The sequence below is a fragment of the Styela clava genome, chromosome 3, assembly GCF_964204865.1.
Source record: "Styela clava chromosome 3, kaStyClav1.hap1.2, whole genome shotgun sequence".
In the NCBI taxonomy this organism is placed as follows: Eukaryota; Metazoa; Chordata; class Ascidiacea; order Stolidobranchia; family Styelidae; genus Styela; species Styela clava.
Genome location: NC_135252.1, coordinates 9,030,759 through 9,044,718, shown reverse-complemented (window position 1 = coordinate 9,044,718; position 13,960 = coordinate 9,030,759). Strand labels below are relative to the sequence as shown.

The 13,960-nt window shown below is 35.1% G+C and overlaps 1 protein-coding gene across 2 annotated transcripts; it reads right to left on the bottom strand.

Moving 5' to 3' along the window:
* Nucleotides 1–1,120: 1,120 nt before the first annotated feature.
* On the bottom strand, nucleotides 1,121–11,745 carry LOC120341887 (uncharacterized). 2 transcript variants are annotated; one of them, XM_078111032.1, is made up of 19 exons: nucleotides 11,446–11,745; nucleotides 10,913–11,019; nucleotides 10,530–10,617; nucleotides 8,743–10,455; nucleotides 8,346–8,492; nucleotides 7,804–8,038; nucleotides 7,318–7,486; nucleotides 7,017–7,170; nucleotides 6,521–6,714; nucleotides 5,459–5,857; nucleotides 5,003–5,066; nucleotides 4,750–4,929; nucleotides 3,955–4,167; nucleotides 3,596–3,731; nucleotides 2,948–3,099; nucleotides 2,639–2,736; nucleotides 2,296–2,409; nucleotides 1,607–1,871; nucleotides 1,121–1,334 (listed from the first exon to the last, which is right to left on the bottom strand). In XM_078111032.1, the coding sequence occupies exons 1-19, from the start codon at nucleotides 11,607–11,609 to the stop codon at nucleotides 1,208–1,210; spliced, it is 4,719 nt and encodes a 1,572-aa protein (XP_077967158.1). In that variant the 5' UTR covers nucleotides 11,610–11,745; the 3' UTR covers nucleotides 1,121–1,207. The 2 variants fall into 2 exon arrangements, with proteins under 2 accessions (XP_077967158.1, XP_039266391.2); XM_039410457.2 differs by lacking the exon at nucleotides 2,296–2,409.
* Nucleotides 11,746–13,960: the final 2,215 nt, after the last annotated feature.

Genomic DNA, 13,960 nt, shown 5'->3' with positions numbered 1-13,960 from the left:
ATCGCAACATGCTGTTCCGGAGAACAACAAAATTGAAAATTCTCCTCTATGAAAGAAACATTTTGTAGTTCTAAAAATGTCCAATATAGATAAGACTTTTATCTTTTGATTAGTTTTTTTTCATGGTGCTGTGGTACTTTATAAATGACGGTCATTTAAGTCATCGTATGTTGTCTACTGATTTGGTAAGTAGTGCTACTTCCAAAAGTAATCCTTATATATCTTCTCCACTACATGTATCTTCTCCACTACAGTTGAAGAAGTAATGCATCTCAATCCAGTATGTTCCATGTTAAATACTGAATGCACTGAGCAGAGTATCAAGCAGCGAAATGTATCTGCATTTCGTCACAATCATAAGTTTCCCTTTGGTGCATGGTATTAGAAAAATTATCAGTAGTAATGGTTCTTCGTTTAATTTGTGTTCTGAACAAAATGTTTCCAATGATTTTTCTTGTTTTAAAGAAATTTGCGAAGTGGAAGAGGCGTGTGCGAGATGCAAAGCACAAATGTGATCGTCTGTCTTTTGTGTCTGAGAGTTGTACTGACAAGTGTTAGATGATGAAGTGAGTCTGATCGATGGTGAGGTAGATTTTGGATCTCAGTCTGATTTATATCTTGCCAAAAAAAAAAAACAGACTAAATGTGTGGGGTTTGTTTTGTGATAAGTGTGTTATGAGTGATTGCTTGTTAGCCTTCTTGACCAGGTTGATCATGTTGAATGATTTTGCTACCTTTTGAGTGCTTGTGATATGCCATTTTAGAGTAATTTATTAAAAGCAGTTTGTTACTGTAAGTAAGTCATCTGCTGTTGCATTTTTAGTATTCCACAGACTTTCACATAGTATAACCAAAAAGGTTGTCTGACTTTGAGATATCTTGTCCACGTTATCGAGGATGGGCCTGTTAGAAATTTCACGGAAATTATTAGCTGCAGCCTTTCAGCTTTTTCCTTTATTCCAAGAGAAAATAAAGGCATTATTATGGTAAAAATCGTTCAATATATGCGACCTCTGTGTTATTGTGCCCATTTTTGTTCAGCATATCGTTCAATAAATCATGAAGAATTGTAAAAAAAATGCCATGCATATACATATATATTTCACATCTTTAATTCAATTTGAACAGAAGGTATTTCAATACAGACGTGCTCAGACTTCTGACATGGTTACAATGGTATAATTAGACTGTTTGTTACTTGAATGACTTATTGGGGTTCAACCTCATCCTCCAAGCATGCCAAATCAAATTGTATTATACTCTTATCTTCTTCGCCACATGCTAGCAGATATCCTGGGATGCAAGTGAACGACGAGACAGCAGAATGAAACACCCTGAAAAGAAATCACCAGAATATCAAATTTTGCCAAATCTTCTAATCTACACCAAATAGTGACATTTACAAGATTACCTAATCATGTGGCGAATAAGGGGAACGTACCTTTGTAGTCTGGTTATGCTCGTGATATCAAAGAGACATCATACAAGGGGTTCACATATATTATTGTCAAACAGGCATAGAATTTTCAAAGGGTTTGTTATAATTACTCAACACAGATGATTCGAAATCATTTCAGAATCTTCTATAGTAAACTCCGATACCCACCTTATTAAAGTTTCATTTGGGTAAGACGCAATGGCTGGATAATGATAACTTCTAACGCATCCTAATACATCGCCGACACAGCATGTTATAGCTGAGCTAGGAACCTCGACGTCGATAGAAGTTGTACGCCAATTGCTGAAACTTGACTTGAATCCGCTCATGAATTTATCTTTGCTAGACGAAGTCGCATTTCTGCTTACGTACGTAACGTCTGTTACGCACAGATTGGAGAGCTCTTCGTGATTTGTAAAATGGTCCCAGACGCCTAGAAAAATACACGAGTAGGGTAACTTTCAGATTTTATTATAGCCAAATAATCGTCACAATGTATAAGTATGAAACTTCGTATGTTTCAGTATACGCTATGTTGTTCACGTGCTTTGTAGCGCTAATAACATCAGTGATCTTTTGCGGCATCAATCAATAAGAAATAAAAATAGAACATCGATCAAGTGCCATACATACAATACTTTCAAATCAATTGAAACACGAATAACAGATTATATATATTAGGTATATATTGGATATTCCGCTCGTAGACGGACAAATTCAATAGCAGTTTCGAAGTCACCTCGAAATTTATATTTCTGGCTTTACAAATGACTAATCTCCTCTATGTTTTAGACGAAATATTATGAAGATTTATTTCATTCTGATTATCCATTACCCATTGAGCGCATGGATCTTACCTTTTATCGAAAAGTCAATTGAACCAGTGTTAGATTGCCATTTCATGTTTCTGACGGTTGATAAATCTTCAATGTTTTTGGCGGGTTCAATCGACCATACAAACACTTCTGGATCTACATAACAAATTATATTTGAATTATATTTTATTTTTAATTCTTCCATTATCAATATTTCGCTGCAAAGTTGGTCTTATAGAAACGATTCAAACCACGATTCACAGCCATTGATGGAGTCATTTTTTTATCAAATAAATTATCTCAATTAGGTTACATAACGTGGCTTAGGCAGATATTTGTCGGACTATGTAATATAACATATTCGAAAAATAAGGCGTAGTGTCACCTGGAGTAAGAGCAGTCGTTCTCAACAATTCAGATCCTCGTAATCTTTCTGAAGACCAATCAAGTGAATTGATAGTTTCGGAGTTGTGTCCAAGACATCTGAAATAACAATCTATTACTACCTCTAATAATAAAATTCATTTCAAACTTTTGTCACCGTGCAAAGCATTGAACAAGTGGTGTTGTATATATATAGAATTTGGATGTTATTCTGCGAAAAATTATATTTTGTTTTTTAAAATAGTAAAACCCCGACACCGAAACTGTTTACTATTTTAATCTTATTAGCGTATTTTTTTGACTAACTAACCTTTCAAGTTCATGAATCCCAGAACTCTTCACCGACGCGATGACAATTTCATTTCCAACGCTGAAGGCAATCCGTTTGCCGTTCATTGAGAATCGGATTCCACATATGGCTCGAGAACCTCTTTTACATCGAAAATTAGTTTCAGAAATTTGCTGAAAGGAGATGTAACGGTTGAATTGTCAACAACTTTAAACGACAACGCTTAAATTAAATAATACAATCAAGAATTTAAATTCGTTGAATGCAGTAAAATAGAAATAGCTACATAAATATCACAGATTTCGTACACAATCTAAATACATTCTCTCTATATATAGCTTCCCAACTTGGTTTACAGTATATACATATATGGGGAAAATTTCAAATATTTATTGGATAAGAACTATATTCGCGTCAAACGCTTGCTTGCATGACATTGGTATTTAAATTTTGGATATATATATATTTTTTTAAGTTTCTTCAACAAGTCCCTTTTTAGAGTCTCCGTAAATATTTTGTCCTTCGTGACTGGATTTGGGGTTATTCGATCGACACTGTTGCATCATCAAATCAAATTATCATCAAAATAAGTAAGGAGTTTCTTGCGATTTGACCTAATCTACACTGAAACGACGTTGTAAATTAGGAGTTATAATGACAGATTCTCACCTCAAAACCGTCCAATGATAATCGTAGAAGTGCAACGTGCCCGGTTGCAGATCCGATGATGAGCATACTTCGCTTAGAACAACAATCCATACAAGTGAAATTTCTTTTAGTTGCCAACTTGGCTGAAGCAACGCAACTAAAAATTGAAATTTAAGAATATTTGAGTTTGAAAATATTTATCTATCATGTTCTCTTGGCACCGTACAAAATTTTTGCCCCATTGGGCATTCGGATGAATTATGTAAGTCGATTATTTATCGGAAAAAGTGATATAATTCAAACTGAAACTTAGAAGCATGGACATTCTGCAACGTAGTTTTGAAATATTACAAACAGAAAACGATGTAGTTACGACATACCAATGATCTTTCGCATCATATATTGTGATGCAGCAGTCGTTAGAAGCTGTTACGAAGAATTGATGTAACCCTGCTTCGTCTGTGAATGGTTCGGGAGATTCACGACAATCTACACCTTTTGGAAATGATGAAACAGCGAATACTCTTTTATCAACAAATTCATCTTGTGCGAAATACGGCATCACATTTTGTGCTTCAATGTCGTTCTTCGCTCTTTGGAAAATATTCAAAAACAGATATAGAATATGTAAATTAAACATTATAAATTAATTATGATAAAAAATATATACTGCCGAACCATGTAAACCAAGCTGGCGGACACCAAAACGTATTATGTGTACCAGGTTAGGGTTAGGTCATAATTTCAGGTACAAATACTACGGAAGTCACTTGGCTAGTTCCCGAACTCGTAATAGAACTAAAATAAGGAAAGTTGGAATAAAATTATGGCCTAACCCTAACCTGGTACACATACTACGTTGCAGTGTTCGCCATCTTGGTTCGCATACTACAGAAGTACAAAAAAATAGGCGATCGACGAACTGCAACCCCACAAGTTAGACTGTATTTCAAATCATTCACAGAAATAAACTAATAAATAGTAGCCATTTAAAATACTGTACTTCATTTTTTCCCCACGTACAATACAAGTGATCGAAGTTCCACATTCACGTGACTCACATTAGCGATCGAGGCAAGCAAATGCCGCAACGCATCACTATGGTCAAATATATTGAAAAACTTAATTAGTCTTCATGGTAAACCCAACTATTAACGGTTAACAGACTATCTCACTTTCTCAAGCTTCTTTCGCTAGTTCGTAATTTTGGAGATGCGAATGCAATAGTGAGCTTCGGAGGTCCATCTGGCGTTTGAGATCTCGATATATCAGTTTGTGATATTTTAGCGCTGGGTTTATATGTTCTTGCAGACTGTAGAGGCCTTACATCAACAGCAGGTTCTGGTCGACGGAAGCTGTTATAATACATGATAAAAATATTACGATTCCTTGCGAAGTTTACTTAAAACATGTTCCAACACTACTCACATTGCACTTCTTGACCATCGTCTCAAATTTGATTCGTCTGGTGTTGGCGTCATTTCTCTTGTTTCTGTTTGACATTATAAAACATTACAAGCGGACTACGAGCGTTCCAAATATTTATGGTAGCTGTCGCGAATACATTAACTTTAAGACAACAATACAGAACAGCCCCATCAAAAACGGCCAACATTGATTGGTATACATCCAATTTACACTTATGTAATATTATCAGTTATTTCTTTGCCTGCTACTCTTTTTATTTAAAATATATGGTTTAAAATATATGGTAATTGACGCTTCGCAATAACATAGTAATAATGTTAACTCCACAAACTTATTTGCATACAAACGCATTGAAACAAGAGCCTCACTCTAAGATTTGAATTCAAAATAGCGAATTGGTAGGTCGTGATTATTTATCTTGTTACTAAGTCTATTTGATGTTGATGAGTAACTTACTTGCTCTTTTCTTAAAATACGATGCCGCGCATACACATTTCACATCTTCCTTGCTTCCTCTTGCGATCTCTCTGGAGTCTAATTGACCAAATATGTTATTATTTACAGCACTGTCATTCTCTTCCATATTGTTTTTCTTGTTCCCAATTTTAAACTTGTTGATTTCATCTGTGAGTACTGTTCTACTTTGAAAGAATGAATAGCCTGAGTGGTTGATAACAACCGTGCAAATTAAGTTCTTCGTTGTTCCGATGAATAAATTTTCACCAACAATAGATATAGCTGATACTTGTCCGATGTTTTTAGGTAAAGTGAGGTTACCTACCCGTTCCAATTCTCTTTTACCCCAACTAAAAGCCCGGATCTTTTTATCCGATGCTCCACCGGTGAAAATGTGATCTGTGATATTTTAAAAAGTATTTGATTGTTATGGCGGCAACATAAAATGTAGGTTTGAATTCGAATGAGTCATAAGTATCATAGTGTAATTTGATTTTATTGGAATTTTTATACTAATTTACAAAACGTAGGTTTCGTAATTAAAAAGAGAAGTATTTACACGAATGAGTCATAAATATCATAGTGTAGTTCGATTTTATTCCATTTGTGTACTAATTTACAAAACGTAGGTTTCGTAATTAAAAAGAGAAGTATTTACACGAATGAGTCATAAATATCATAGTGTAGTTCGATTTTATTCCATTTGTGTACTAATTTACAAAACGTAGGTTTTGTAATTCAAAAGAGAAGTATTAACACGAATCTGCGTTATAGATATTATTCAAGAGTCAGCAACGCTTGAGCTTCAACAAGTAACAACAACAATTTATAAAACTATCAATAGGTAAATATTGTGTAATCTTTAGATTACACTATAATTCATCCTGCATATATGTTATTATCAAAATACATGAAAATGTCCACAGATTCAGTATTACATTGGCCTGGAATTAACCCATTTGTGGCGCGAATATCTATTGTCGCTAAATGATATTTGCTCAAGTTAGTAAACTTAACATTTGGCTTAATATTAAACTATCTAATGTGACAATTTTGAGTTACCTTTTGTTACTAGAATACACGATATAGGACATTCATGTGCATGTTTACATCCGCCAACAACCTCTTTCAAACTTTCTGACCAGATCAGTATTGTCCCATTTGTATCCCCAGTTACAAAAAGTCCTGTACCGCCACGTTCCGCCTTTACACAACAGGAAACAAAACGAGGGAGAAAGTGTTTCACAAAATCACCCCTAAACGTAATCACAATTACAATTATAAATACATTTCAATTTCATGAAGTCATATTTTTGTCGTGCATGGTTCTTATAAGAAAAACCATGCGTATTTAAATATGTTGCATCAGGAAGGATTGGAAATTATGTTTGGACTAGAATATAAGCATAGAATGAATGTATTTCAATAAATTATAGATACTTTTTTTAAATTATTTTATGAATGATGAATAGAGAAAAATCGAATAAAAACACAATGGAAAGGAGCTCGACTAAGTCAGCAAATCGTACCGAATTTATTTAGTTAATTGTTAACGAACCTCTTTGGTCCAATAATTTTGACGAATTCTTCATCTGATGAAGTTCCAGTATAATCAATATCTTTAATCTCCCAGAATCCTAGATGTTCTTTCCCAGCAATGACAAACTCAGCTCCATGGAGCGATGTAGCAGCCAGACCACGAGGTCCATTATCTGAGAACCAAAAGTAAGACGTTTTGGGGTATATCAGTTACACCAATTAGGGTTCTGGGCATGGCAGACATATCGCGTTGCAGTGTTAAGTAGTATACAGCATTGTAGTATAAAAGAACCGAACAATAACATTTGTATCAGCCTGACCTGGCTTCCGTGCTGGCGCAGGGTTTTTCATTTTTCTTTTTCCAGTAGAAACCGCGGGTTCTGGAATCTCTGCCACATTCGGGTTTGTGGAAATTCTTTTCATTTTACAACCTCCATCCCATAGCGTAAGAGATGCTTCTTCGTCGTTTTCGATAGTCAAAATATAGCTCTAAATATGAATAAAATCTATGGTCTCAAATATCACTGAATCAAAATAGTAATTGATTACATTACAGCAGCGATGTATCAAGTTTTTAGCAACAACATTCCAAAGTATAGTAATCTTATGTTACAATATTTTCAAAGTATTTCCTAATAAAAATTGTCACTAAAGTTTTACTGTTACAGACAACAATCATGTATATATACATTTTCGTTAGAATGTCAAATCAACACGCTTTGTTACGAAACCAATGCTAACTGGTGCGAACTCGCAATTCAGGCTAACCCATTTATTTTGAAATATTAATTTTCAGGCGTCTTCACCTTGTAATTCATGAATTGCATTTTTCGAATTGTATGTTGGAAAGTTCCAACGCCCATTATATACATTGTTGTCAAATCCATAACTCTCCAGACTCGAATGTGAATTCTTCCGTGATTCGATTCGTGCTTCGCAGAATCAAGTAAAGTTTCGGACGCTGTCGTCAACATATCAGATGATGTTTTACTTTCACTCTGTGCACTACCAACAATACTATGATCGGGATGAACGGCAACACTGGAAAACAGGATTGAATATGTTTTTAGTACTCATTCGATGCGAACTATTTGTTTCTCAAAAAAATCCCGGCGTCTTCTGTTGAATTCAAATACTAGAAAGCAATGTTTGGAGAAAAATATCAGTTATGAAGTGCATGAATGAAGCGATGAGCTCAAGTAATGGATGCTCAAGCTTCAAGTTTGTAATTCGATCCATTCTTTTAATTATTATATATCACGCAAATGAAGTCATGGTCGCCTTCCACTAAAAAATTCTACAAAGAAGCAATTCAATTGTTTTGTATCCTTATATTTATATAACTCACCAGGAAATTGGTCCCGAATGTCCTAGATAGTGTCTTTGAGAATATCTCGCGTGGTTGTACAGAACAACAACGCATCCGGATCCGTATACAATCTCATCGTCACCAACCGAAGCTATGCTCTGTCCGTGCGATATTTCACAACCATAACTGCAATGAAATAAAAATTGATTCCCTATAACATGAAACATTTTATTGGAAGCGTGCAATATCTTAGCTAACCCGGGACCATAAAGCTTTCTCATATTTTGGGGGAGATGCTGCATCCATCTGAAATGTATTATTCAAATCGGCAGTATTCGAAATTTCGAAATAATTTGGTTTATTTGTTCGTTTTAAGTACCAACAGCTCTTCATATAAATATAAAAACGAATATTTACTATGTAGTAAAATACTTACACCCAGTTTATTTCCAGTTTTGGTTCAGATGTTGTTGTAAAATTTTCGACTTTGTCAGTGTACTCTTTGTTATTATTCCATTCAGGAGGAAATACCGTCATCTCGCAACTTCCCACGTATATGGTTTCTCCCCCAAAATCAGCGATACTCTTTGTATCACATTCTGTCTCCTTCACTTCATTTGTTTCTTCGTCATCTCCAGACGACGACAGAAAGAAATCTGAGTCTTCGTTTTCGCTGATCTCGCTTGTTATAAAACTATCCGTTGAATAATCTGTTAATTCCTCAGTCGGTAATGCCTCAGACGCGTTTTTATTTGCTGGAGATTCAGTCGTTGGAAGTTCACAATTTGTGATTTCACGGAGTGATTCTTGACTTTGTGAACTATCACTATCTTTGTCTACTATATCTTTTTCAGGCATTTGCTGAATTGATTGTATGTCCTCATGTTCTGTTTTTACAGCTTCTTTTTCGATCAATTCGGTTTCAGCGATCGATGAAACCTCTATTATTACTTTCTCTTTGTCGTTCCCTTCATTCTCGGCGTATATTTCATCCTTTTCGTTAATACAATTTTGATCCGTGTTTGTTTTCTCAGCTATATCCTTGTTTTCCTTCGAAAATTCATTATCCGTCGACGTGTGTTCTAGGACAGTTTCCGTTACTGCTTTTGAATCGTCAGTTGGTTCTTCAGTCTCGATCTCTGTATTCACTCCTTCGCTCTCTGCAGTAATAATAGAATCAATTTTCATTAATAACATTTCTTCTAAATCTTCTTCTTCCGTTTCTGTTGATATCGCAACATTTTGACTTTGCTCATCCTGCTGTGGAGTAAAATTTGGATCCGTTTTTAATTCGTCATTTTCTATGTACTCTTCATTGTTTATTTCTGACAATTCTGTTTCTGTGATATGATCATCGTTTACATCTATTTTCTCGTCATCAATTTTCTCCTTTTTATTTTTTTTTCTAGTAAAAAATGTTTCTTTTTTGTCGTCAATTTTTTTCCGACCTTCTTCTTCTATATCAATAGGCTCTTGTTCGTTTTCAATAATATCCACTGTTTGCGATTCCGATGTTTCCGCAGATTCTTGATCTAGAAATGAGAGCATATCATTTTCCATTTCAGAATCAATTTCTGCCTCATTGTTGAACTCGTTAGCATCAGTAGGAGTTTTTTCTTGCGAATTAGCGTCAACGTCCTCCACCGTGATGGTAATTACGCAAGGTTGATTTTTGCGCTTGGATTTTTTCCTTTTCTTGCCATTTTTTTCTTCAATTTTTATTATCGTCCCGTGACCTCCATTCGTTTCATCAGACGAATCGGAATTTGTAGGCAAAGATTTCTTCTCTGGTTTTGGTACTGTTAAAAATGTCATCTTCGGCTTTTTTAGTTTTTCATCATATTTCTCTTGGGCACTTTCATTTGTGCCTTGATAACTTCCATCACTATCTTGAGTTTTGTCTGGATTTTCGAGAAGGATATTTAAAAGCGTTTTATTTGGTGAAGAATTGTTTTGAGTCTCTTCGAGTGGAGTCGTTGAATTTTCTTTTGTGTGAGACTCGACGTGCTTTCCCACCCCCGTAAGAGCAGATACGTTTGCTACCATCCTTCCGACTCTACGAAATTCATCTAGAGATAATCTTGAAGTCATTTTTTTAAATGATGAAAGCTGGGTGTAATCAGAATCCTTTTCAGAAGAATCTTGATTTCTACAAAAATGATAACTATTTTGTTGAAAATGTAAAACAAATATCAAAACATAATATATCAAGCATATATTCACGGCGTGTCTTTGTGTTTGATCTTCTGTCTGTTCATTCGTTTCTCTGCGGCCATTTCACCAGCAACAAGCGCTTCTACGCTATCCCGCCCTATCCGAGAAACATTATATATATATATATATATTCAAAATTAAATATAATTTAAAATGTTACTGTAACGTTTAAATTTATTTTGAGTAAACCCTAACTGGTCTAAATGCACATCATGATCATATTTTGAGTGAACGAGAATTCGAATGGAAATATTCGGAAACTATTCTCTGTGTAAATTTCAGATCGTTTTAGCAGACTGATTCCATTGAACCCAATTAACAATTATCCAATTCTTTTTTTTCTGGAATATTAGTTTAAGGTTACTTGTAAAACTATACATTATCAATATTACTTGTTCTTTTCTGAGATTCTTTCAAGTATTTAGATGCAATCTCTACGTCAATTCCTCGTTGATCTTTTATTAGCGTCAGGAAATGTTTTGCGGTTCTTACGGGAAATCTAAAATATTAACACTTACAACAAACATTGCACATTGATGGTAGTTTGGACTTGCATTTAGAGTTTCGAACAGGTTTCAAACCTAAAAAGTAAGGCTCTTACACCATTGTTTTCTTCATTCTCTGTCAATAACTTTCATTTTTTATCTTTTTGGTCAATTTTTGTATTTCTGGATGCTGTTTTGATATATCTTATTTTATGTATCGTCTCAACCATTTTATGGACTGCAAGTGTGCGCCAAAATTTGAAACGTAATCGCGCATAATAGTACTTAGAAATTCACGTTTGGAGAAAAAAGCATTGCAAACGTTTTACTAACAATCCTATATACTTAAATATTGATATCAAAGTACAAAATATCTCAATGCGTGCGTAAAGGAAGAAATAATAAATAGCGTTGCATTTAAAAGCTACTAAAGGACTCACCTCAGACCGCTGTTTTCCAAAATTGTCCAAAACTGTCGCTCGTTCCTCATTCTGGAATCTGTTGCATATTTACGCAATTCCATCTGAATATATCTGACCCGTTGACGACTCACATGACCGAGGTTTCTAGCAAGTGCTTGATGAATGTCGGCATCTGAGTTCATCTTTTTTGTTTGTTCAATACTTTCACATTTGAATAGTAAAGGCTTGCTGGCAACAGTATTTTGACCTATAGGTCCTTGTATTATAATAGCAGCATGTAAATTTCTTTCCGGTATCTATAGATCGTGGATTCCGAAGATCGAGTCTTCAAATTATAAACTAAAGGATGATAGTGAGTTTTCTGAAACTTTAATTAAAGTTATTATCACATTTCCAGCTGAGAACATTCAGTTTGCAGACATATCATCGTAGATACACTATATGCACAGCAAGCTCAATGAGAGCTAATTGTTCTACATTCAGCTGTGTTATTAAATGAACAATGGAGTAGTCTCGTGAACTGAAATCCGATATTATGAACAGAAAGTTTTTTACGCGTCACTAATACAGAAAAACATATGAATACCAATGTAATTAAAACGTTTAAGCGATCGGCTATTTTGATGTGTGAGATTCAAACCAACTTGTGCAACCGTACAAAATGGAAGCTAAAGGTGTATGCAATATTGATAAGGAGCGTTCATTTATCCTCGTCTATAGTGTTCTTTCAGGGAATTGGAATACGTCGCATAGGCCTAGAATAAGCCACAAAATCGATTGTGGTACGGCCTACAACAAATCGATTTACTGTGCACACAGCCACAAGTTGACCCCAAAAAAAACATAACCCATAAATTTCTTAATTACTTCTACAAAAATGAAGTAAATTATTATGTCTACACATAAAGTTCGTGCACGTTTGGACCCAGAAGTTTCAGAAATCTAGGTCGTTTTGCACAAAAGTTATGTAACAAATGCGCTCCCATCCGTTTAGCAAAATTGCCAGTCAATCGTACACACTAATCTACGGGGATTTCTCTGATTTTTGCTGCAATTGCAGCCTCAAGTTCACCAATTGTTTGAGGATTGTTTGGATTTCAAGTCCGATGAATAAGGTACCTACTCTAGGTCACTGCTAATCAGCCTTTTTTGAAATCGCTCTCTGAGCCAGTTCATGGGGTTGGTCGCCTGGTCATGCTGGAAGCAATGGTCACCTCTACCAATCCCTCTACTTCGTCCAAATGATGCCCAGAACGTAAACGGCATCACCCATCACGTCACGTTCCGTATATACCTTTGGAGCTTTTTCATTTTTGTCTTCAAACCAATACAAACCGATTACGAGATGTTTGAAAATGATTCGAGGGTACTGTGCCCCAGTAAACATTATTGATGCTTCTGACATATCCTGACTGCATTAGTGTGCCATACAAAAGAAAGGATATTGAAGCTTTAATGAGTTTTCTGCAAAATAGTTATCTCGAATCGATCCAAATGCTATCAATTATTAAATTATTACCTTGTTATCTTCAAAATTAAAATTGCACTATCACTACTATTTAATGTGTACCGTATTTCCAGATATTAGACGGATTTACATGACCTATTTTTAAAAACCAATTTACTCGCGTTGGATTAGCTTTTGAACAGCAAATACCGGGAGTCAAAATCGGCGTGGGCGGTACCCGAAAATACGCTTATAAAAAATCATAACTCGTACTTTCATGTTACTCATTTCATATCAAGTTTGCCTTCTGTAGACTTTTAAACTTCCAGATTAGCAATTGAATTGATATTAGAAGATGACCAAGTGGGCCAAAAATGAAGAACATACTTGGATGAAATTTTGAAGCTGCCACGTCTACAAAAATTCTCTGCCGCGACCGCAAAGTTGAATAACATTTCAACGCTCAAGGGGTAAAATTAGGCACTTATCGCAATGCTTCCCTAAAAGAGGAATTTCAATTTGTTTTTATATATATCGCAAGCACTTCGCATTGGGTATATATTATGTAGCATATTAATTCAGTTTGTTATGATAAATCACTTGGCTCTACACAAATGGGGATGCGTCTTGCGCATAACATTGGAAAGCGGTCCATTAGAGATTCAATAAACATAGTAATATTCAAAGAGTGGGAGGGAGGGTTCCAAAATAGGTAAAGGTTTGGAACCAGAGACTTATAATCAACTTAAAATGCGTGCTGTCAACAGATAAGAGGTCATGTTGGTAAGAGTGTTCTGAAGTGGGGAGACCTTAGCTTGGAATTGGTCAATCCGAAGTCTTAAAATTGGTATCCATTGTTTCTCGTTTTCAATTTTTCCGCTTATTAACAAATTAATTTTTACTATCATTGATTACGATAGATTTTATAGAAAAAGTCGCACATAAAATTATTTTATTCCGTGCCCTCCTGAAAAATGCTTCGCGATCCCCAGGTTGGGAACCACCGTTCTAGAGAGAACATAACTTTTGTACAAATCCAAGATTTTTGAAACTATTTTTTTCCATAGGAGTAATTGATGAATTTAT

Coding starts and splice junctions, on each gene's coding strand:
- LOC120341887 (XM_078111032.1), bottom strand. CDS start 11,609: ATGAACTCAGATGCCGACATTCATCAAGCACTTGCTAGAAACCTCGGT. Junction 7,487..7,803: donor TGCAATTCATGAATTACAAG/GTGAAGACGCCT, acceptor ATTCATATTTAG/AGCTATATTTTGACTATCGA. Junction 3,732..3,954: donor TATGATGCGAAAGATCATTG/GTATGTCGTAAC, acceptor TTCAATTTTTAG/TTGCGTTGCTTCAGCCAAGT.